The sequence below is a fragment of the Anomaloglossus baeobatrachus genome, chromosome 5, assembly GCF_048569485.1.
Source record: "Anomaloglossus baeobatrachus isolate aAnoBae1 chromosome 5, aAnoBae1.hap1, whole genome shotgun sequence".
Classification (NCBI taxonomy): Eukaryota; Metazoa; Chordata; class Amphibia; order Anura; family Aromobatidae; genus Anomaloglossus; species Anomaloglossus baeobatrachus.
The window spans coordinates 346,123,699-346,145,657 of NC_134357.1; the positions used below are offsets into that span (position 1 = coordinate 346,123,699).

The 21,959-nt window shown below is 48.6% G+C and overlaps 1 protein-coding gene across 2 annotated transcripts in view; it reads left to right on the forward strand.

Annotated features, from left to right (window-relative positions):
• The first annotated feature begins 8,416 nt into the window (after positions 1-8,416).
• LOC142311437 (protein MTSS 1-like) overlaps positions 8,417-21,959 on the forward strand; it is a 204,654-nt gene continuing 191,111 nt past the window's right edge. For both annotated transcript variants that reach the window (XM_075349868.1, XM_075349869.1), the window contains exon 1: positions 8,417-8,653. In XM_075349868.1, the coding sequence (XP_075205983.1) occupies positions 8,582-8,653 (72 nt within the window). In that variant the 5' untranslated portion in view covers positions 8,417-8,581. The remainder of the gene's footprint in view (positions 8,654-21,959) is intronic.

Below are 21,959 nucleotides of genomic sequence, written 5' to 3' on the forward strand. Positions count from 1 at the left end.
TCAAAATTGACTGCATGTGATAATTTCTTTATACCAGGGTTGGGGCACGTTTTTCTGCCGGGGGCCATTTGTAAATATCTACCATCATTTGAGGACCGCACAAAATGATCAACTTGAAAATTACCCTGCTACGTTTGGTCAAACAACTCACTGTGGTGGCAGGAGCTTCGTCTCACGGTTGTGATATTAGGCGATATTGATCTTGTTGCTTCTCACAACTTTTTTTTCAAGCTGTATCGTGGCTGGGACTGTTGTATACACATCACATAGGAGATGTTGAAGGCATATACATACACTGGGTACATATACATCACAGGAGGGGCTGGGGTATATACATCACATAGCAGACGCTTGTGACATATACATCTCAGGAGATGCTGAGAGCATATACATCATAGGAGACACTGGGACATATACATGACGGGAGGGCTGGGAGGAATGAATATACATCACAGGAGAGGCTGTGGGCATATACATCAATATGGAAGGCTGGGAGAAATATACATCACAGGGGAGGGCTGGGAGAAATATACATCACTAGGGAAGCTGTGGGGCATAGACATCACTGGGGGTGTACATACATCACGGGGGGGCACATACATAGCCAGGGGTATATACATCACTGAGGGGGTATATACATATTGTACATGTGTACATGGGGGGCACAGACAGCCTGGGTGGCACAAACAGTCCTGGGGGATGCTCGAAGCATAAACATACAGACCTGGGGGATGCTGGGGGCACAAAGAGCATTGAGGGACACTGGTGCCACAAAGAGCACTGGGAGACGCTGGGGGCACAGAGAGCATTGGTGGACGCTGGGGACACAGAAAGCACTGTGGGACGCTAAGGGCACAGAGTACACTGGGGGATGCTGGCAGAAATATACATAACAGAGGAGGACTGGGAGGAATATACATCATAGGAGAGGCTGTGGGCATATACATCACAGGGGAGGGCTGGGAGAAATATACATCACAGGAGAGGCTGTGGGCATATACATCACAGGGGAGGGCTGGGAGGAATATACATCACTGGGGAGTCTGGGGGGCATAAACATCCCAGGAGACACTGAGGGCATACATCACTGGGGAGGGCTGTGGGAATATACACCACAGGAGAGGGCTGGGAGGAATACACAACACTGGGGAGGACTGGGGGGAATATACATCACAGGAGATACTGAGAGCATATACATCACTGGGGAGGGCTGGGAGGAATATGCATCACTAAGGAAGCTGCGGAGCATAGCCATGGCTGTGGCAGATAGACATCACTGTGGGGGTACATACTTCACTGAGGGTATGCACAGACATTGCCCGGGAGTATATACGAGTCATCACTGAAGAGGCACATACAGCTAGGGGAGCACAGACAGCCAGGTTGGCACAGACAGTCCTGGGGAATGCTGGGGACATAGACAGACCTGAAGGATGCTGCGGAGACAAAGACCACTGGGGCACAGAGAGCACTGGGAGACGTTGGGGGCACAGAGAGCACTGGGGAACGCTGGAGGCACAAACAGATCTGAGGGATGTTGGGGGCACAGCCAGCACTGGGGACACAAAATGACCTGGGGGCACAAACAGACAGGCCTTGGGATAATGCGAGCATAAACAGAGAGAGCTGGGGCATGCTGGGGGCATAGAGAGTGCTGGGGACACAGACAGCACTGTGGGCACAGAACCCCGGTAGAGACTGGGGGCACAGAGGGCCCTGGTTGAGGCTGGGGGCACAGAGAACACTGATGGCACAGTGAGCACAGACAGCACTGGGAACACAGAGAGCCCTGGTGGAGGCTGGGCGCCCAGAGAGCACTGGGGGCACAGACAGGGCTGGGGGCACAGAGAGCTCTGGTGGAGGCTGGGGACGAAGACAGCCCTGGTAAAAGCTGGGGGCACAGAGAGCAGAGACAGCGCTGGGGCACTGAAAGCCCTGGTGGAGGCTGGGGGCACAGAGAGCACTGGAGGAACAGACAGCCCTGGGGGACGCTGCTGCACCTGCTCCTCTTCTGTTCGACATAAGCACATTGCGTGCCTAGCCCACCCACAAAGTACATCCACACGCTGCTCCTGGCCCGCGTGAGGACGTAATCCTCCGGTGTAAGCATCATAACGTTCAGCATTGAATGCTGCTTGCAGGGCTTAAAGACCCAGCAGCCAGCAAGACGTGCCTGCCATCCAAACACTGCGGTCCCTGGTAACCTGCCTGGGGGCTGCAGAAAGTAATTTTGGCACGCAACCGGCCCACGGGCCGGAGGTTCCCCACCCCTGCTTTATACCCTGAAATTGTTACAGATGTTGCCTTTATGGGAACTTCTTTGCCAGCAACCCAAGTTAGTGTACAGAAGTTGTTTGTTCTCTAGCCTTAAAATAATTAGATCAGATTTGAGGTCACCTATGAAGGAGGATCTTATGGAGGCCATACTATTTTTCAGAACAAATTCATAGACTGCACCAATGTTATTTTGTTGAAAACCGTTTTTCCCGACTTACTGCATAGTGTACTGCATATTTACAATTTATTAAAGTTTTTTGTGTTCTAAACTTGTATTCCAATAAATATATTTTATGTTCTATCTAAACAGCTTGATTATTGTATCATAATAATGATTAATAGCCTGATGTTACCATTTTACTATAGTAAATTTATCACACATATGAGTCATGTATGAGGGAGTCAGAATCAGGGAAATTGAGTCGTCGGTTGGAGGCATGGCTTACCGACTCCACAGTCCTGTGGGAAACTTGAGCATTTTTCCCAGAAACTCTTTCAGAAAGCTCGAATTGCCTATTGACTTCCATTATACTTAGAAACTAGAGTAACGTGTGGCGCCCCTGAGGCTTCCGTCGCCACAGGTCATTGCACCCCATCCAGCAGTGTGATGCCCATTCTGGGTGAGGAAGGGAGTGAACACCGGTCCCCTGGTAAATCTACACTACACCCATTGCTAGGAACACACTGGGACCAGGGATAGTGGTGGCAGTTACCCTCCCATGCTGCATGCTGGGAGGGGCCGTAAGACCCATCCCTGCTCCTATAGGGTAGATCAGAGCAACTGGGGAGGTGGGAGGAGCCACAAGAGTGCAGACAAAGAAAGGAAGGTCAAGTTTAGTCAGTTGAAGATAGAGAGAGTGTGGGAAGGAGGAGGAGGCCTGCAGGAGGCAGGCAAGGAGGAGAAGTGAAAGGAAAGAGAGCTCCAAGTCAGTCAGGAGCTGAAACGAAGAAAGAGACGCTTCCTGGTGAAGATCCTGGGACTCAGAGGGTCCAGGTGCCACCAAGCAGGGAACAGAAGGGGTCCCAGGGCCACGGGTAGCTGTAGAGCTGCGGTGGCCTGTTCCACAGAAACATCGGTGGAGGGATCAAGCTGCAACAGGTGACGGTCCCTAGAAACCGGAGGAGTGCAAAATCATCTCCAAACAGTAAAAACCGAGGCCCAGGGAAAGTTGTAAACTCCCCGGGCCACAGCCCACAGCAGCACCTCTAGAAAAGGGGTAATCAGCCGACAGGTGACCCCCCCAGCCTGGAGGCTGTTGTGGAGGCCAAGCCAGGTTTACCCTATAAAAGGCAAGGCTTAGGAAGACAGCAGAAGACAGAGACACTTAAGAGAAGGGCACCGGGTTTTGCTCCAAGAATCACCCAGAAACGGCGGAGGTCCCTGACAGAGGTCCCAGCAGTTCAAGGGTTCCTGCCGGCTTTGACAAGAATTGTGAGTAAAGAACTTGAACTGCACCCTTGGAGTGGTCTCTGTTATTTTTGCTGCTTAGACTTCCACTACACCATAGACTCTCACGAGCACCAACAGTGCCCCGGGCATTGCTCCACCTGTGGGGAGCAGTATCATCATTGCTGCCACTTCATCACCCCGGAGGCCTTACACAGCAGCGGTGGCTTAATAGCCGCATACCACAGGTGGCGTCACGAACACAAACTTTATTCATCAAGCCACATATTCTACTGACACCCACCAGGGCCACGGAGCCGGGCCCAGCCACCACTGACTACCACCGGACTAGTCCGGCCCGGCACCGGGTGTCCCATAGCCCTGGGGTGGGCGAGTCAACTTTGGCGTCACGAACAGGATTTCGTGCCCGGTCCCACCGGGTACTGTGCGCCTGAAGAACCGTGTGACAAAACGGTGTTAAAAGACTGTTCTACTGTGAGAAACTGCCGCCATTGAAGCCACTGAGCGCGGGAAGAAGGGGGGCGTGCCAGCAGAAAGGGCGCGAAAAGAAGCCCCGCCCCCTTGCCCAGAAAGAGCGCGAAGCAGTGCCCGCTATGCAGAGCGGAGGAGAGAGAAAATGGCTCCTGTAAGCGGAGGCCAGGAGGAGCTCACCTGGATCAGGCCTGTGACCGCCGCTGAGCTGGAGGCTGAGGTCGGGAGGATGGCTGACAGGATGAAGGAGCAGAGCGGACAGGAGACAGCCGTGTGGGGGAAGGAGATGGTGCTGGCCATGAGGAGTCTGCAGAAGGCTGTGCAGCGAGGCCTGCGTGGGGGTGATGCCCACGTCCATCCAGAGTCCACACCAGCGATGCCGATCCTGCTGCAGAGCATCTCCGGCCTAGATCTGGGTGAGTCCCATGCTGCCCCTGCTGGCGCGAGTGCCCCAACCCCCGCTGCCATGCCTGCGGTCCCTGGAGAGACGCCTGGCACGGCGACGCCGATCCAGGCCGCAGCAACGCCAGGTGCGGCCCGCCAAGATTTCACCGCCGGAGCGACGCCCATCCACACCGCAGCAGCGACGCCAAGCCCGGCCCGTCCAGCTTAGGCCCCAGCAGCGATACCCCGCTCGGACCAGCAAGATCCCGCCGCAGCGGCGACGTCAATCCACGCCGCAGATGCGGCCCGCCAAGCCCAGGCCGCAGCCACGCCAGGTGCGGCCCGTCAAGAATCGGTTACAGCAGCGACTCCAATACAGGCCGCCGCCATGCCAGGCGCGGCCCGCCAAGACCAGCAGACGCAGACTGTGCTGACCGCTGTCTACCTGCTGCCAGGTGGGGAGCCGGAGAAGAATCCCTACATGTAAAGAAGTAAGAAGATGCTGAACTGTTTATAGCCCCTGTCTGCCCCTCATTCTTTGTGAAGATGTCCCTTTTGTGCTGCCCTAATGTTCTTTTTGAAGATGACACCCTACCCTGCTTTACTGCCCCTTGTGCTTTTTGAAGAAGTCACCCCCCATGTTTATGTGTTACCGGGCCACGGAACTGGAATGTGGTCCCCGGTGAATGTCAATGTATGTGTTCTGTGTTACCAGGCCACTGGACTTAGTGGCTGGTATGTTGTTTTTGTAGCCTGAGAAAGCTGAACGAACTGTCGGGCTACTGGACTTGTTGTAGCCAAAAATGTAATTAGTTGCACCTGTTGTGCCCCCTACCAGAATTATGGGGGATGTGCCCAAACTGTGCAATAGACTGAAAGTGCACACTTAGATGTTTCTTTATAAGAAGTTTGCAACGTTTAAGTACTTGTGCCTCCCATAAAGGGAAGAAATCTTTAATTGTTTTATGTTATGCATAACAAAAATGTTTTTGCAGTTCTTCCACATGTTTTTGTTGTCTTTTCAGCCCGAGGACGTGCTGGAATTCGCTGTGGGGGAGTGTGGCACCCCTGAGGCTTCCGTCGCCACAGGTCATTGCACCCCATCCAGCGGTGTGATGCCCATTCTGGGTGAGGAAGGGAGTGAACACCGGTCCCCTGGTAAATCTACACTACACCCATTGCTAGGAACACACTGGGACCAGGGATAGTGGCAGTTACCCTCCCATGCTGCATGCTGGGAGGGGCCGTAAGACCCATCCCTGCTCCTATAGGGTAGATCAGAGCAACTGGGGAGGTGGGAGGAGCCACAAGAGTACAGACAAAGAAAGGAAGGTCAAGTTTAGTCAGTTGAAGATAGAGAGAGTGTGGGGAAGGAGGAGGAGGCCTGCAGGAGGCAGGCAAGGAGGAGAAGTGAAAGGAAAGAGAGCTCCAAGTAAGTCAGGAGCTGAAACGAAGAAAGAGACGCTTCCTGGTGAAGATCCTGGGACTCAGAGGGTCCAGGTGCCACCAAGCAGGGAACAGAAGGGGTCCCAGGGCCACGGGTAGCTGTAGAGCTGCGGTGGCCTGTTCCACAGAAACATCGGTGGAGGGATCAAGCTGCAACAGGGGACGGTCCCTAGAAACCGGAGGAGTGCAAAATCATCTCCAAACAGTAAAAACCGAGGCCCAGGGAAAGTTGTAAACTCCCCGGGCCACAGCCCACAGCAGCACCTCTAGAAAAGGGGTAATCAGCCGACAGGTGACCCCCCAGCCTGGAGGCTGTTGTGGAGGCCAAGCCAGGTTTACCCTATAAAAGGCAAGGCTTAGCAAAACAGCAGAAGACAGAGACACTTAAGAGAAGGGCACCGGGTTTTGCTCCAAGAATCACCCAGAAACGGCGGAGGTCCCTGACAGTGGTCCCAGCAGTTCAAGGGTTCTTGCCGGCTTTGACAAGAATTGTGAGTAAAGAACTTGAACTGCACCCTTGGAGTGGTCTCTGTTATTTTTGCTGCTTAGACTTCCACTACACCATAGACTCTCACGAGCACCAACAGTGCCCCGGGCATTGCTCCACCTGTGGGGAGCAGTATCATCATTGCTGCCACTTCATCACCCCGGAGGCCTTACACAGCAGCGGTGGCTCAATAGCCGCATACCACAGGTGGCGTCACGAACACAAACTTTATTCATCAAGCCACATATTCTACTGACACCCACCAGGGCCACGGAGCCGGGCCCAGCCACCACTGACTACCACCGGACTAGTCCGGCCCAGCACCGGGTGTCCCATAGCCCTGGGGTGGGCGAGTCAAACGCCTGTCTGAGCGTCCGACCTGCTCGTCACTAATTGTATAATAACCTGATATTGCCGACCCCATAACCACCCAATTATTACATTATTGTCATTTATCGCAATGAAGAACCCAAGACTTACAGACTCTACCACCCAAAGGCCGAACTTACGCATTCTACCCCCAATGCCAGACTTATGCATTCTACCACCTCAAGGCCGGACTTACAGACTCTCTTACCACCCCAAGGCCGGATTTACGCACTCTACTACCCAAAGGCCAGACTTATGCATTCTACCACTCCAAGGTCAGACTTACAGACTCTACCACCCAAAAGCTGGACTTACAGACTCTACCACACAAAGGCTGGACTTACACACTCTACCACCCAAAGGCCAGACTTACGCATTCTACTTACCCCAAGGCCGGACTTACAGACTCTACAACCCCAAGGCCAGACTTACAGACTCCACTACCCAAAGGCCGGACTTACAGACTCTACCACCCAAAGACCGGAATTACGCATTCTACCACTCCAAGGCCGGACTTACACACTCTCTTACCACCCCAAGGCTACACTTACACATTCTACCACACCAAGGACAGACTTACAGACTCTACCACACCAAGGCCAGACTTACAGACTCTACCACCCAATGGCCAGAATTATGCATTCTACCACCCCAAGGCTGGACTTACAGACTCTACCACCCAAAGGCCAGACTTACAGACTCTACCACCCAAAGGCCAGACTTACAGACTCTACTACCCAAAGACCGGAATTACGCATTCTACCACTCCAAGGCCGAATGTACATACTCTCTTACCACCCCAAGGTTACACTTACACATTTTACCACCCCAAGGCCAGACTTACAGACTCTACCACACCAAGGCCAGACTTACAGACTCTACCACACCAAGGCCAGACTTACAGAATCTACCACCCCAAGGCTGGACTTCAGACTCTCTTACCACCCCAAGGTCGGACTTTAGACTCTAGTCACCTCGCCCTACTATAGCCAGGCAGAACTGCTGAGGTGGAAGTGAATGACTTTACCACAAAACAATGGTGGAATTTCAGTTTTTTTCCCGTTCTGTCTCAGTGTTTTCCTCATACATCGATGTCCACTGAGAAATAACACAAATAAGAGGAACAAAGAACAAATATTACTGCTGCAACAAAGGGTTAACGCCTGCTTTGTGTCGGGCCCGGTAGCACAGACTATCCCCGCACTTGTCTGCAGACACATGCTCTCCTCAAGGACACAGTACGCAAAACGCGCCCGTCCAGCGAGCGCCGGGTGAATGAGTCCTCACACCTGTGGGCGGGGCTACACATAACCCCGCCTCACTCAGGGAAGAAGGCAGTGCACTCCTCGCTAGGTAAGTCGCGCCTTCCTAAGGATGACGTCATCCACACAACCTTCCTTTTCGCGGTTCTTTCCTAAGGAAAGCGTCTATAGAGGAGGGAGCATGTGCGAGGCGTGGTTTACGGCAGGATGGGAAGGTGAGGGGCGTGGCTATGCAGGGGGCGGTGCTAGGTCTGTGTGTGGCCGCTAGGGGGCTCTATACCGTTGCGTAAACTGCGTATTCCCGGAGCTAGGTCTTCCTCCCCTCCCCGCTCCAGTGCATTGCAGCGGCATGAGATCAGTGTGAGCTCCGCTCGTCTCATTATCACCGGTTATCTGTCGTCTGCTGCTGGCAGGAGCCGCACACCGGATACGTGCAGCGAGAGAGACGGGGCTCTGCCCGGGGCAGGAGCAGCAACCATGGACGCGGGCATGGAGAAGGAATGCAGCGCGCTGGGAGGACTCTTCCAAACCATAATGAACGATATGAAGGTGAGAATGTCTGCCAGGCGTGTCCGGGAAACTTCATAACAAAGGGGAGAGAAGGGACGGTAATGCCGGGCCACATCGTGCAACTTGTTCATCAGAGAGGCAGGGGCTGGGCAGGAGCCCACCCTGTGCACTGTGATCGGGGGTCCAGGGACTGCAGCAGAGCTGCCCTCTGTGCAGGCAGGGTCTGTGCTAATGGGTGCCCTCTAAGGTACAGCACTGTCTGATAGGTGCCCACTAATGTATGGCATTGCCTGATGGGTGCCCACTACGGTACAGCACTGTCTGATGGGTGCCCTCTAAGGTACAGCACTGTCTGATGGGTGCCCTCTAAGGTACAGCACTGCCTGATGGCCTGATGGGTGCCATCTAAGGTATAGAACTGCCTGATGGGTGCCCACTAAGGTGCAGCATTGCCTGATGGGTGCCCTCTAAGGTACAGCACTGCCTGATGGGTGCCCACTGAGGTACAGCACTGCCTGATGGGTGCCCACTGAGGTACAGCACTGCCTGATGGGTGCCCACTGAGGTACAGCACTGCCTGATGGGTGCCCACTGAGGTACAGCACTGCCTGATGGGTGCCCACTGAGGTACAGCACTGCCTGATGGGTGCCCACTGAGGTACAGCACTGCCTGATGGGTGCCCACTGAGGTACAGCACTGCCTGATGGGTGCCCACTGAGGTACAGCACTGCCTGATGGGTGCCCACTGAGGTACAGCACTGTCTGATGAGTGCCCACTGAGGTACAGCACTGTCTGATGAGTGCCCACTAAAGTAAAGCACGGTCTGATGGGTGCCCACTAAGGTACAGCACTGTCTGATGGGTGCCCACTGAGGTACAGCACTGCCTGATGGGTGCCCACTGAGGTACAGCACTGCCTGATGGGTGCCCACTGAGGTACAGCACTGTCTGATGAGTGCCCACTGAGGTACAGCACTGTCTGATGAGTGCCCACTAAAGTAAAGCACGGTCTGATGGGTGCCCACTAAGGTACAGCACTGTCTGATGGGTGCCCACTGAAGTACAGCACTGTCTGATGGGTGCCCACTAAGGTACAGCACTGCCTGGTAGGTGCCCACTAATGTACAACACTGCCTGGTAGGTGCCCATTAAGGTACAGCACTGCCTGATGGGTGCCCGCTTGTGTACATGACAGGCTAATAGGTGCCTTCAAATCTACACGACTGGTTGATAGGTGTCCATTTCCCTACACAACTGGTTACTGGGTGCGCATTCATGTACCACTGTATGGGTAGAAATCTTCAATGTAATGGACTAGTCTACTGACTACTGGTGCTGTGCTCACACGTTGTGGAATCCTTTTCCTTATTCCTGTTGGTCCATGGTGGATGGTCTTGTGATGGCCATCTTATGGAATCATTACTACCCTTAGTCCAATAAGGATGTTGCCGCTGGTCGTCCTCTTCTGTCGTGTGTTGTCTTCTCGCTCACTCTTCCTTGTGCACAGATGAGGGTGTTGCTGTGAGTTGGCTAGTTCCACTCACTGACATTTTCTTAGAATTTAACTAATTGTCATCTGTTCTGAACATCCCGAAATAAAACGTCTCTGTTCCCTGTATTGGAATTGTCGTTCTGATAGTAATGTGAATGGCAGCCTCTCCTCAGTGTCACTCTGCCCGGCCAGCATGAATCAGACACGGGCTGTGCCAGTGTAAAGGTATGTGTTACTATCACTCAGCATTTCATAGACCACATAGTTTGCAGAGCTTCTCCCTTCTCCGATTCCTTTTACTGACCGTTCTCTCTGTATACACACACATAAGGAGAGCCCTGTCAATCACCTGGATCGGGGCGGGGAGAAGGATCGGACTAGTTAGCTGAGGCTAGTAGTCCCTGGCCGTCTCTTCCTTTGAAAGCTGCAGCATTGTACTTAGCGGCCATACTACAGCCACCTGAGCCGACTTCTCCATCCACAGGAGTGCAAACTGGGCTGATCTTTCCTCTATTCTCTGAAAAAGCCACAGGCTCACATGTTGGATGGCACCCCATACACATTACCACGTCCGCCAAACCCATCGATATCGGTGGGTTCAGTTCATGGGGGCACTCCTATTATATGGGAACTGATCATAGAGGTCTTCTTCAGAGGGACATGACACCACCATTTTTGGGTATTTGATAACCCAATAAACTGGATATTTCAGGCATAAATGGTGCCATTTTAGCACAAATAAACCTTAATGATTGGCAAAAATGGCACAGCTGTGTTCCCCACTGACTCTTCAGCGTCACATCACTGGTCTGCACTGTTTTGTGTGGATAAGTACATGACCCTTCAGATTTTGGCTCATGCTATGTTTGATGAAGAGACTCAAGTAGTCTGGAACGTTTGCTAACTGTTACTGTCTTTTCATCCATTAACACTAGAAGTCCTAGGAATTTCGAGCTCCATAGGGTTCCAATGGTAGAAATGTTAATTGACCCCTCTCTGGGACTTCTAGTGTTAAAAGGTATCATCCACTAAGGACTCAACTATTTTTCTGCCTGACTAAGATGGTACCAAACTGTATTTTTTCCAAATGTTGTTAATGGAACCTGTCCCTAGATGACAAGTACACATTTTTTGCTTTTATTTTTTACCTGCTGCTCGCCTGAGTATTCGGCCTTTTTATTGGTTGTTTTTATTTTTAAATGCCATCATAAGGTTTTAGATATTGAGGCTAATTTTTATGGTCTTTAGCAAAGGGGCGGTGCTCACAGGGTAATTATGCGGAGCAACCTAAAGTCACGCCCCCGAGGATCCTGGGAGCCATAAACATTAGCACAAAAAATACCAAATGTCTGGAACTGTACAGTGGATCTAAAAACACATGAAATCCACGCATGACTGTGTCAAAGTTTAGTGAAAACCAAATACCAGAAGTATAACAAACAAGGCAGTTTAATTTAAAACATAACATACCAAAAAGTGGCCAAAAACGATAAAAATGCATGTAAAAAAACAGAAACAACCCAATTTAGTAAATAATCTGCAATGTCACAACCTCACCAAATACTCATTATGGGAACGTTGTGCTAAAGTGTCCCTGTCATATCAGAAGACTTTGCAGCAGAATGCCTGAGTCTGCCTCTAGCTCCCCTCTCCATATAGTCTTGTAAGCACCAACTGTCATCACCTATCTCAGTAATGGGAAAATGTGTCTTCAGTGAATACAGATTTTTATCCGTAAATTGGAAGTGAAAGATAATTCCAAGATAAGATGTATGACAAAGTAGTATATTTTGATATGTTACTATTCAGTTATAAAAAAAAAATTAACATGATGGTTACTCTGATAAAGGGACCTTGTCATCTGAGTCACCGCAGGTGGCCTAAATCGGAGCCTGGCTGAATGATTGCAGCCAGATCTGTTTTTTTCCAAATATACATTATAGATCTAGACTAGTCAGATTCTGCCCCTGGCCGGCTTTTTCTGCCACCTCTCTAGGGGATTGACAGGGATTACTTTATGTACACATGAGTGAGAGACCTGTCAATCATCTGCAGCAGCGCTGGTAAGAGGACCTCTGTAGTATACTCTCTCTGCCTGTCTGCAATTGTTCATCCGTGCTCTGATTCATGCTGCCCGCTGTTTGAGCAGCATGAATCAGGTGATAGGACCTCTTTGAATATCTTCAGCTTTTATTTAAAGGTTGTTTAAGAATCTTGCATCTCTTCTGTAAATCTCTTCTTTTGCTCAATAGTAGAGAATTTTCCAAAATAAAGAACCAAGCATTACTTACCCAAAGAATCCTCTGATAATCCTGTGCACCGCTGTTTCATGTACGTTTCAGTGATTGGCTGCAGCAGTCAGGTGACTACTGTGCGCCATGTCATCACTTCTCCCAGAGCAGTCGCATTAGTGTCAAATAATACTTGTTTTATTATTTTAGAACATTCCTTACTATTGAAAAAATGTGGAAGAATCCAAGACACCCCCCTTGCACCCACACTTATGTCTTTGTCTTCACATGGCACTGTACAATTTTGGGGTATGCTGATCTTGTTGAGTAGAAGTTGTCTGTTAGCTTCTAAACTTGTCTTGCTTAATTTGCCCCTCGGCTTCTTGCGGCAGTAAAACGGTTAACATAGTTGAAATCCTTGTGTATCATTAGGGAGCTTGAATGTAAAAGGTGACCTTACTCATAGTGAGAGGTGAAGGGCTATAAGTAGAGTTGAGCGGATCGGCTATAATCCGGGTCCTCCGGATCGGGTTGATGCCGAATCCGCGGCTATGTAAATCAATGGGAAGTCGGATCCGGGACGAGAGAGGGAGGGAGCGAGGGAGGGGGAGGGAGCGAGGGAGGGGGATGGAGCGAGGGAGGGAGAGAGGGAGGGGGAGAGAGAGAGAGAGAGAAAAAAAAAAAAATCCGGATCGTGCACCTCGGATCCCGGGTACTGGTCGGACTCGGATCGGAACCTCGAACCATGCGAGCCGGATTTTTCAGATCCGGGTCCGCTCAACACTAGCTATAAGCAAAGAATATGGCACAAGTGTGTAATGGCTGGGGAGCATATAATGGGAAGGGTTTGGTCCAGCACCTTGAAACTAATTATTCCAGTCCCAGAATTTTCTAGAATCTTACTAAAAACTTATATAATTTATTAGTGTATATAAAAATTCCAAAATTTAAAAACATTGTGTCTTATGCGTTTCAAGCTCTAACCGAGCGCTTACTCACATGTGTTGTGCTATGATTAAGAGCTCGGTTAGAACTTGAAACGCATAAGACACAATGTTTTTAAATTTTGGAATTTTTATATACTGTACACTAATAAATGATATAAGTTTTTATTAAGATTCTGGAAAATTCTGGGACTGGAATAATTAGTTTCAAGGTGCTGGACCAAACCCTTTCTTTTCTGTCCTGCGTCTCGGTGGCCGCTTATCTTACGATGGAATCTCATGTGTAATTTTTGATACACAAAGTGTATTCTTCAAAAGGTATAAGGCTGGGGCTACATGACGACATCTGTCACTCCACAGCAATTCTCAGACACGTCGCGTGACCAAAAACATCTGTGCAAATTATCTGGAACTTACAACTACTTTAGAGATGTAATTTTGCTGTAAAAGCAAGAAAAAACAATGCCTAAATTGCAAATATGGCCTATGTGGCTTTCAGTGAAGTCCATGGTAAATGAGTCACTTGCAGCTCGTGGCCAGTGACACTGAATACAGTACATTTGGACAGATTTGTGACTGTGCCACAGCCGTGGTTGGTGGCAGGTCCATTTAAAATGATTGGATGCCAGGTATATAGCTGGGGTTGTTCTTGTTCCCTTTGAGCAATGCCCCTAGACTCACTTTCTTTAGGTTTCTGCAACTAAGGCCGGTTTCACACATCCGGCTTTTTGCCGTTTTGCCGGATCCGGCGCTCTCTCGTACAGTTAATACAGTACAATGACAGAGCAACAGGCGCCGGTCACATGCTGTCATGTGACCGGCGCATGTGACCCGGAAGTTACAGCGCTGTCATTGTACTGTATTATCTGTACGGGAGAGCGCCGGATCCGGTAAAACGGCAAAAAGCCGGATGTGTGAAACCGGCCTACGGCATCCACTGAATACCCAGTCTCCAGACATTGGGAACTCTCTCATATCTTTATACCCAAAACACTGTGTCTGCAAATTGAGGTTCTCATCTGGCATAAATCCTAAGTCATGCGACAAGGCTCGTGAAAGGGTCACTTTGACTTCTAGGATTGCTACCTCCAATAGGTGGCACCGGAGTTCGTCTTCTTCCTCCCTGAAGAGACAATTTGAATACCCCCTGATTAGGATGATAAGGTGCCAGGGACCCAAGGGGTTGATCCTTTTTATACATCCAGTTACTAAGCAGGAGCTGTTCCTCGTCGCCATTTTTGGTTGAGGCCAAACAGGGTTGGTATTGCTGTACTCTATCAGAGGGGAACTGGGACCTCCCTGCATGGTTTCACCAGCAATTAATAACAAGCTAATCCAAATGTACATAGTCCATCAATGTTAGGCTAGTTTCACACTACGTCTTTTTAACATCTGTTGAAAACGTTTTTTTAGCGGAAGTACGGATCCTGCTTTTACAGCAAATAACGTATGCAAACGCATATGTTATTTTGCAGGATCCTGCAGTGGATGTTTAGGGGCGGGCATTGGAGTCATGTGATCGGGAGTGAGGGGAGCTAGACTGGGAGGAGGCTTCTGACAGCTGCAGACGCTGGTAACCAAGGTAAACATCGGCCTTGGATACCCGATATTTATCTTGGTTACGAGTGTCTGCAGCTGCTAGGAGCAGGGCTGCCTGCACGCGTAACCAACGTAAACATCGGGTAACTAAGAGAAGTGGTTACCCGATATTTACCTTGGTTACGAGTGTCCGCAGCTCTCAGGTGGGGGAGAGAGGGAGGGGAGGAAGGGGGAAAGACAGAGATAGAGAGAGAGAGGGTGAGGGAGGGAGTAGAGAGATAGACAGATCACGCGAGACTGGTTCTGGGCATGCTCAGTACTTTCTGGGCATGCTCAGTACAAAAGCAGGATCCTGTCTATCAGCACGCCAGCGTTCACCTGCGTTTGCGTGCGTTATAGTCAGGATCCAGCAATTTGCAGTATTTGGACGGAGCTCAAAAACGCTACAAGTAGCGTTTTTGAAACATGTTAAAAAACTGCAAGTCACTGGATCCTCACTATAACGCACGCAAACGCAGGTGAACGGATGTTAACGCGAGTCCATTGCAAATGCATTGAAATGAAAACGCATTTGCACTGGATCCGCTTGTCCGCTAAAATAACGTTAAGGACGGATGTTAAAAAGACGTAGTGTGAAACCAGCCTTACCCGACACCAAGCAGGTTACACAAGGGTAGATGTACCACTGCTGATTGCCATAGATGGGGGGAAGAGGCGGCAGGTTTTATACGCCTGATGTGGTGTTACAGACTTTTGGAAGGAGATCAAGGTCATACAATATCCTGTACCACTCTGCCCTAAGATGTGTTTATTAGGAATCCTTGATGAGGAGGCCCTCGCTCTCTTCTCAGGGAAATTTTGTTTTTGGCCCAGAAGGCTATCTCCCTGAGATGACTGGTTAGAAGACCACCGCAGATTTAACACTGGGCAAATATGGTAAATACTGCAACTTCCTATGAGAGGGTGGGCTATAAGAATGCGAGAAGGTATGGAAGCCTAGGTTTGAATCCCCTCAGACTCATGTTAGCCCCCAGGCAATGAGTATTCTCTCGTGATCAGATTGTGATGTTTGGTGCCTGACATGGGTGTCTTATGCTTTAACCCACGGTTTAAGGGCCAAGGTAACATTGCCAGACAGTAATAAGAAGCATTGAGAAATGCTGTTTGTTCTACGATCTAACCTTGATAGAAATGTAGCCTAGTTTTCCTGATTAGCCATGTCTCTTACCTCATGTGCGGGGCATTGCATCTTAAGGGTACTTTACACACTGCGACATCACTAGCGATCTCATTAGCGATGTGAAATTCTAGATCGTAAGTGCGATCTTTCGAGAGCGCACATAGGTCATTTTGCGCATGTGCGATCTCGAAAGATCGCACTTGCGATCTAGAATTTCACATCGCTAATAAGATCGCTAGCGATGTCGCAGTATGTAAAGTACCCTTTAGATATCCATGGTTACGTCTACTCGTATATTGACAGTCGGTTAGATGTTCGTGGTCATAAGCATGGATACTCAAGCTGCAATGCCCTACACATGAGGTAAGAAACATGGCTAATCAGGAGAACTATGCTACATTTCTTATTGGAGTTATTTGCTAATATTATTCTTATTATTACACCTACTTCATATTGGGATAGGATTGTGGAGATGAGAATATCCCTATAACCATGTATCTACATGTGGCAAATCTGCTGTGAAAAATGTTTCCCTATTCTAAATCGTGATTCCGGAAACCCATTCCAATGCTGCAATGGTGACACTTGTCGCTATACACGATTGTAGTAATTATAGGGTAGCCTGATGCTGTGCCATTGATTTCCCTCCTTTTATAATTGCTTTCTCGCCCACCTCACATGTAAGCTGCACGTCTGGGTCTCACGCACCGTCTTGTTGGATAAACAGTCTGTGTTTTGCTTCAGCCATGTACTAATTCTCCCGAGCTCCATGTGTGCGCCGTGCTGTCAGTATAGCAGTACGACAATACTGCAGGGAGGACGAGCCAAAATGACATAATCCCTCTAAATTTAGGAATTTTTTTGTGTTGTTGTACAGCTCATTGGCAGAAATCTTAACGTTAAGAAAATTCAGAGCATCAGTGAGAGCTTCGCAGTCTGCTTGTTATATAGCATGGCAGTATATGTGGGAAAAGAAATGTGGCCATGATCCCTCCAAATCAAAGGGAGCACCAATCTGCTTTATTCAAGTTCGATGTAATGATTTAGACAGGACTAATGCAAGCGTTCTGTCCCCATAGGCAATAGATGTTCTCGGCAGCACATGTTCTGGTTACACGGAGTGATGTGATACCTAAGATCATTTTATAATAATCCAATCACCAGATGAATGAGTATTTTGTTTGTCGAGTGTTTGGGGACGTGTTCAGCAACCAATAATAGGAAACTAGTGTTCCTACGGAGAGTCACTTGCTATTTATGAGCTGGTGTAAAAGGATTTTTAGACCGGTTGGACCTCCACCAATCTGGCTTTCATGCCACATATCACTTAGACGTTAGTTTCTAAACATATACCGTATTTTTTGGTTTATAAGATGCATCCCAAATTTAGAGGAAAAAAAGGGGGTCAGTCTTACAATCCGGTGGTGTCTTACTGGGAGCAAGCAACAGCGGTGGTGGACGAGTTCACTGCGGGCGCTGTGCTGGGGCTGCGGGCGCTGTGCTGGGGCTGCGGGCTCTGTGCTGGGGCTGCGGGCTCTGTGCTGGGGCTGCGGGCTCTGTGCTGGGGCTGCGGGCTCTGTGCTGGGGCTGCGGGCTCTGTGCTGGGGCTGCGGGCTCTGTGCTGGGGCTGCGGGCTCTGTGCTGGGGCTGCGGGCTCTGTGCTGGGGCTGCGGGCTCTGTGCTGGGGCTGCGGGCTCTGTGCTGGGGCTGCGGGCTCTGCTGGGGCTGCGGGCTCTGTGCTGGGGCTGCGGGCGCCGTGCTGAGGCTGCACTCTGCTGGGGCTGGAGGCCGAGGGCGCTGTGCTGGGGCTGTGGGCGCTATCGTGAAAATGTTGGTGATGTGGACTTTAAATAATGGTGCCTGGAGTCGGCATGTGTGCAGATGAGATCTTGAGCCAAAAGCTCCATCTGCGCACGCAGCCCCAGCACAGAACATTGGCCTCGCCCCGCAGCTCCAGCCATCACCCGCAGCTCTAGCATAGTGCCAGCATACCAAAACGCCCTCTGTCTGCAGTCCCAGCACAGCATATTGCCCTCGGCCTGCAGCTCCAGCCATCACCCATAGCCCCAGCCTAGCAAAGTGTCCTCGGCCCGCAGCTCCAGCTATCACCCACAGCTCCAGCCATCCACCGCAGCTCCAGCACAGCGCCCGCAGCCTCAGCATAGCAAAGCGCCCTCGGCCTGCAGCCCCAGCACAGCACATCGCCCTCGGCCCGCAGCTCCAGCTATCACCCACAGCTCCAGCCATCCCCCGCAGCTCTAGCACAGCGCCCACAGCCCCAGTACAGCAAAGCGCCCCCGGCCCGCCGCCCAGCACAGAGCAGCTCCAGCTTAACCCCCACGCCATTGGTTCTACAACCCCTCTCCAATATCCCCGGTAAGCAACAGTTGGATTATAAGACGCACCCCTCAGTTTCCTCCCAAATTTTTGGTAAGGAAATATGTATCTTATAAACCAAAAAATACGGTACATGAAAAGAAACAGAACAATTTTATATTGGGGTCCTGGATCAGATTTTCGCCATTGTTTGGTCAGTGTGTCCATTTTTACCATTTTGTGTTTGTCAGTGATTTTCTTGTTTACTAAAAAAAAATTACTAATTATATGAAAAAAAAGGCAAAGCTTCTATCCACTATAAGGGTACATTAGTCAGTCATTGTAAAAAAAAAATAACAGTAATAATAAGAAAGGACACGTGAATAATGCCATAGAACACATACCCATTGAAGTACTTCTGTGAAAATCTCAGAACACGTACATGCGTGATTCACGGATGTCTGAATTAGGCCTTAAATTGCTGGTAGCCACTCGCTTGTTCTTCCAACAACTATTCCTCCTATCGTCCACATGCGCCTGTGTTTTGAATAGCAGTTACTTATTAGAACCGCCAAAATAGTAACGTTTGGTAGACATACATCTAATTGATTGCCAAGTACAGCACTCAGAAGACAATCTCATAGACAAAGACTGGACCTGTGTTGCTCATGCACAGTTATCATTTTGTCCAGGTAGGAACCCCATAACGTATTCTCAGGATTAGTTCGACCACACCCTGTTTTCATCTGGTCTCTGCTGAATCTGCATGGATCTGATCGGTGGAGGTCCAGGCTGTCTGTCGCCTTCCAATCTGATATTGATGGCCTATCTCGAAGATAGGCCATCAATATGAATGGTGGTGAACCCCTTTAAGGAAGAGCTGCCCTAAAAGATTTAGCTGTGAATAGGGTTTCCAGTGTTTGAGTTCAGTGTATGTCCATTTTATTAACCCATTCAAATTCTCATCTAATCCAACATGTAAAGAGCAGTCTTTTGTGGTTGCACATCCATTATGATGGTCTGAACATTTCATAGGCCTTTCTTTCAGATCATGGCTGCAGATTTTCACCTATGGCCACCTTTTCCCGATCACTGATGTCACAGTTGTAACCCTAAATGTAAAAGGAGTCGCCATGCAGCTGTGTGAAGTAGTTATGATATTTACGACAGATGACGAGGAGGAGGAACACAGAGAGCAGCTGTTTGGGACATTTGTCGGGCAGACATGTGTGCCCTGTGTTTTTGTGTCTGTCCTGTAAGATGAAAGTCCCGCCGTTCAGTAGACACAGTTAGAAGGGGTCATGTGGCTTCTGTTTGTGTAATTGGACTTGTGACTCTTGGAAGGTTGGAGTTGTTGACAAAAAGTTTCTGTTTGATGAACTTTTGCAAAGTTTTCGACAAGCCTGATGACATCTGTTGTGGTAACGTCTACAAAAATGTTGACATAAGTGTTTTGTGCCAAGTCATATTAGCCACCGTGGATCTGTAATTGTTATGTCCTCAATTAAGGGGTTCCCACACAATGTGAGGGGGCATGTTAAGAAAGAACGCCATCCTCCAAGCCAGATAGTATAACTCAAAACAACTTGTCTGGAGATAAAGTTGTATTTGTATAGTCAGGAAGTAGGGGAGATGGCTATTGTCGCATTTAGGGTAGGTGCACACTACATTTGTGGTTGTTGTTGGGCGCCCGATGGAGGCCACTGTCAGGATGGATGGTGGGGCCCAGAAGTTTAGAAAATCATGCAGCCATGGCAGCTTATCCATAGAAATGTAAAAGACAGTCAAAAAATGTTGTTTTGACTGTTTTTTTTGTCAGGTTTATGTTCTATTGTGTTTTTTATTTTCTTTATTTTTTCTGTGTGCGGAGTTGTACAAAAAATTAGTTGATCACTTTTTGAGGGAGGACAAAAAGACATATGAAAGACATTGTTTTCTCTCTTATTTTCAGAAGATGTATTGAAATGTATAACTGTACATTTCAATATGTTAAAAACATACATTTTTACTGATTGAGAAAAGAATTAAAAACCCCACTCTTTTTCCTATTAAAAAAATGTATATACGGTAGATGTAGATGGCCACATTCATCGAAAGTCAGACAGACGTAGTCCGATATATGACACGCTCTTCCATATATTTTTTACCTCATTCGTCTGTAGATGTACAAAGATAAATGCAACCCAATATTGTCAATATGTTCACATTACTTCTTTCTGTATCACTTTTATTACAAATTTCATGGCAGATCAAGGTTGTCAATTACCAATGATTGACCGGTTTTGACTTTGCAAGTACTTGCTCCACTGCCTAGGAAATATACTATGTTGTCGCCTGAAGATCTGGCATCAAACAGACCCTGAAGGTATGGACTCCTTGAGCTCAGACCTGAGATTGCATTCCATCATTTTTTCTTTTTTTTTTGCTTGCATCAGCTAGTTTATTGGGAGTGGTTATTGAGACAGGTAAGGAAGGTTTTTCCTTCATTTCCCAACATAATAAAATGTATCAGGGTTTAAGTCAACAGGCTGTATATATTCTTGGCCGGAAGACATGTAACCTTTGTCCTTCATAGAGCTAATGAGCTTTCAGGGATGGCACAGTGAACTGTACGAATTATTGATGAAGAATATGAACGCGCTCGCCAATTTACTTGATTGGTAAAGTGGACATGACAGCTGGAGATGCCATCTGTGGTTAAAAATCCAATTTTTATTGTTTTGTTTTTATGTCGGACTTTAGAAGGAAACCGTTTCACCTGTCTAATAAAGAGTCTTCTGAAAAATGTATCAGCAACAAACATTAAAATTGTCCAGTACTTTTACATTGATGGCATATACTTAGGAAAGGTCATCAATATCTGGTCGGCTGGGGTCTGACACCTGGCACCCCCGCCGATCAACTGTCCTCGGTCCCGATGGTGGCAGCAGGCAGTTGGAAATGCTTAGTTCCGGAGCTCCTTTGTCAACTGATAGTGGCTGGGTACTGCACATCCGCCTCCTGTTGATTTGCATAGGATGCAGATGGGCAATATTCGGCCGAGGCCACTATAAAAAAAAACGGGGCAACTACGGAACTGAGATTTTTAGGGAGCCGCCACCGAGAAAAGCTGATCGGTGGGAGTGGTGGGTGTCGGACGCCGGACGATCAGACAATGATGATGTTATGGACATGATTATATGAAGATATCCTATCCTAAGGACAGGTCATCAATGTAAATTTGTTGCCATCCTGTTTAAAATCAAGTGTGAAAATGAGCAGATTTTACATATATGAGATGTCATCTATTATCATGGCAATGTTAATGCTGGCTATATACGGTACCTGCTATTTAATATAAGACCTGACAACGCTCATTTTGTTGTGTATATTTGTTGGAAGCGCTGATTGTATATGTAAAGTTAACCTTTCCTCTGCCAGGGGTTTTTCCTCATTTTTCCACCTCTGGTAGGCAGGACAATTCTTTTTACTTTTGGCTTGTACAATAAAATCTAAGTTACAAAAATAAACAATTGATATTAAATCCCAATACCTATTAATTTTCTGAAAGTAGATACCCGTCACATTGTCGAAATGCCAATCGGCACTTTATACACGCAGGAAAAATTTTAGCAGACAAGATAAAGTGCATAAAGATTAATG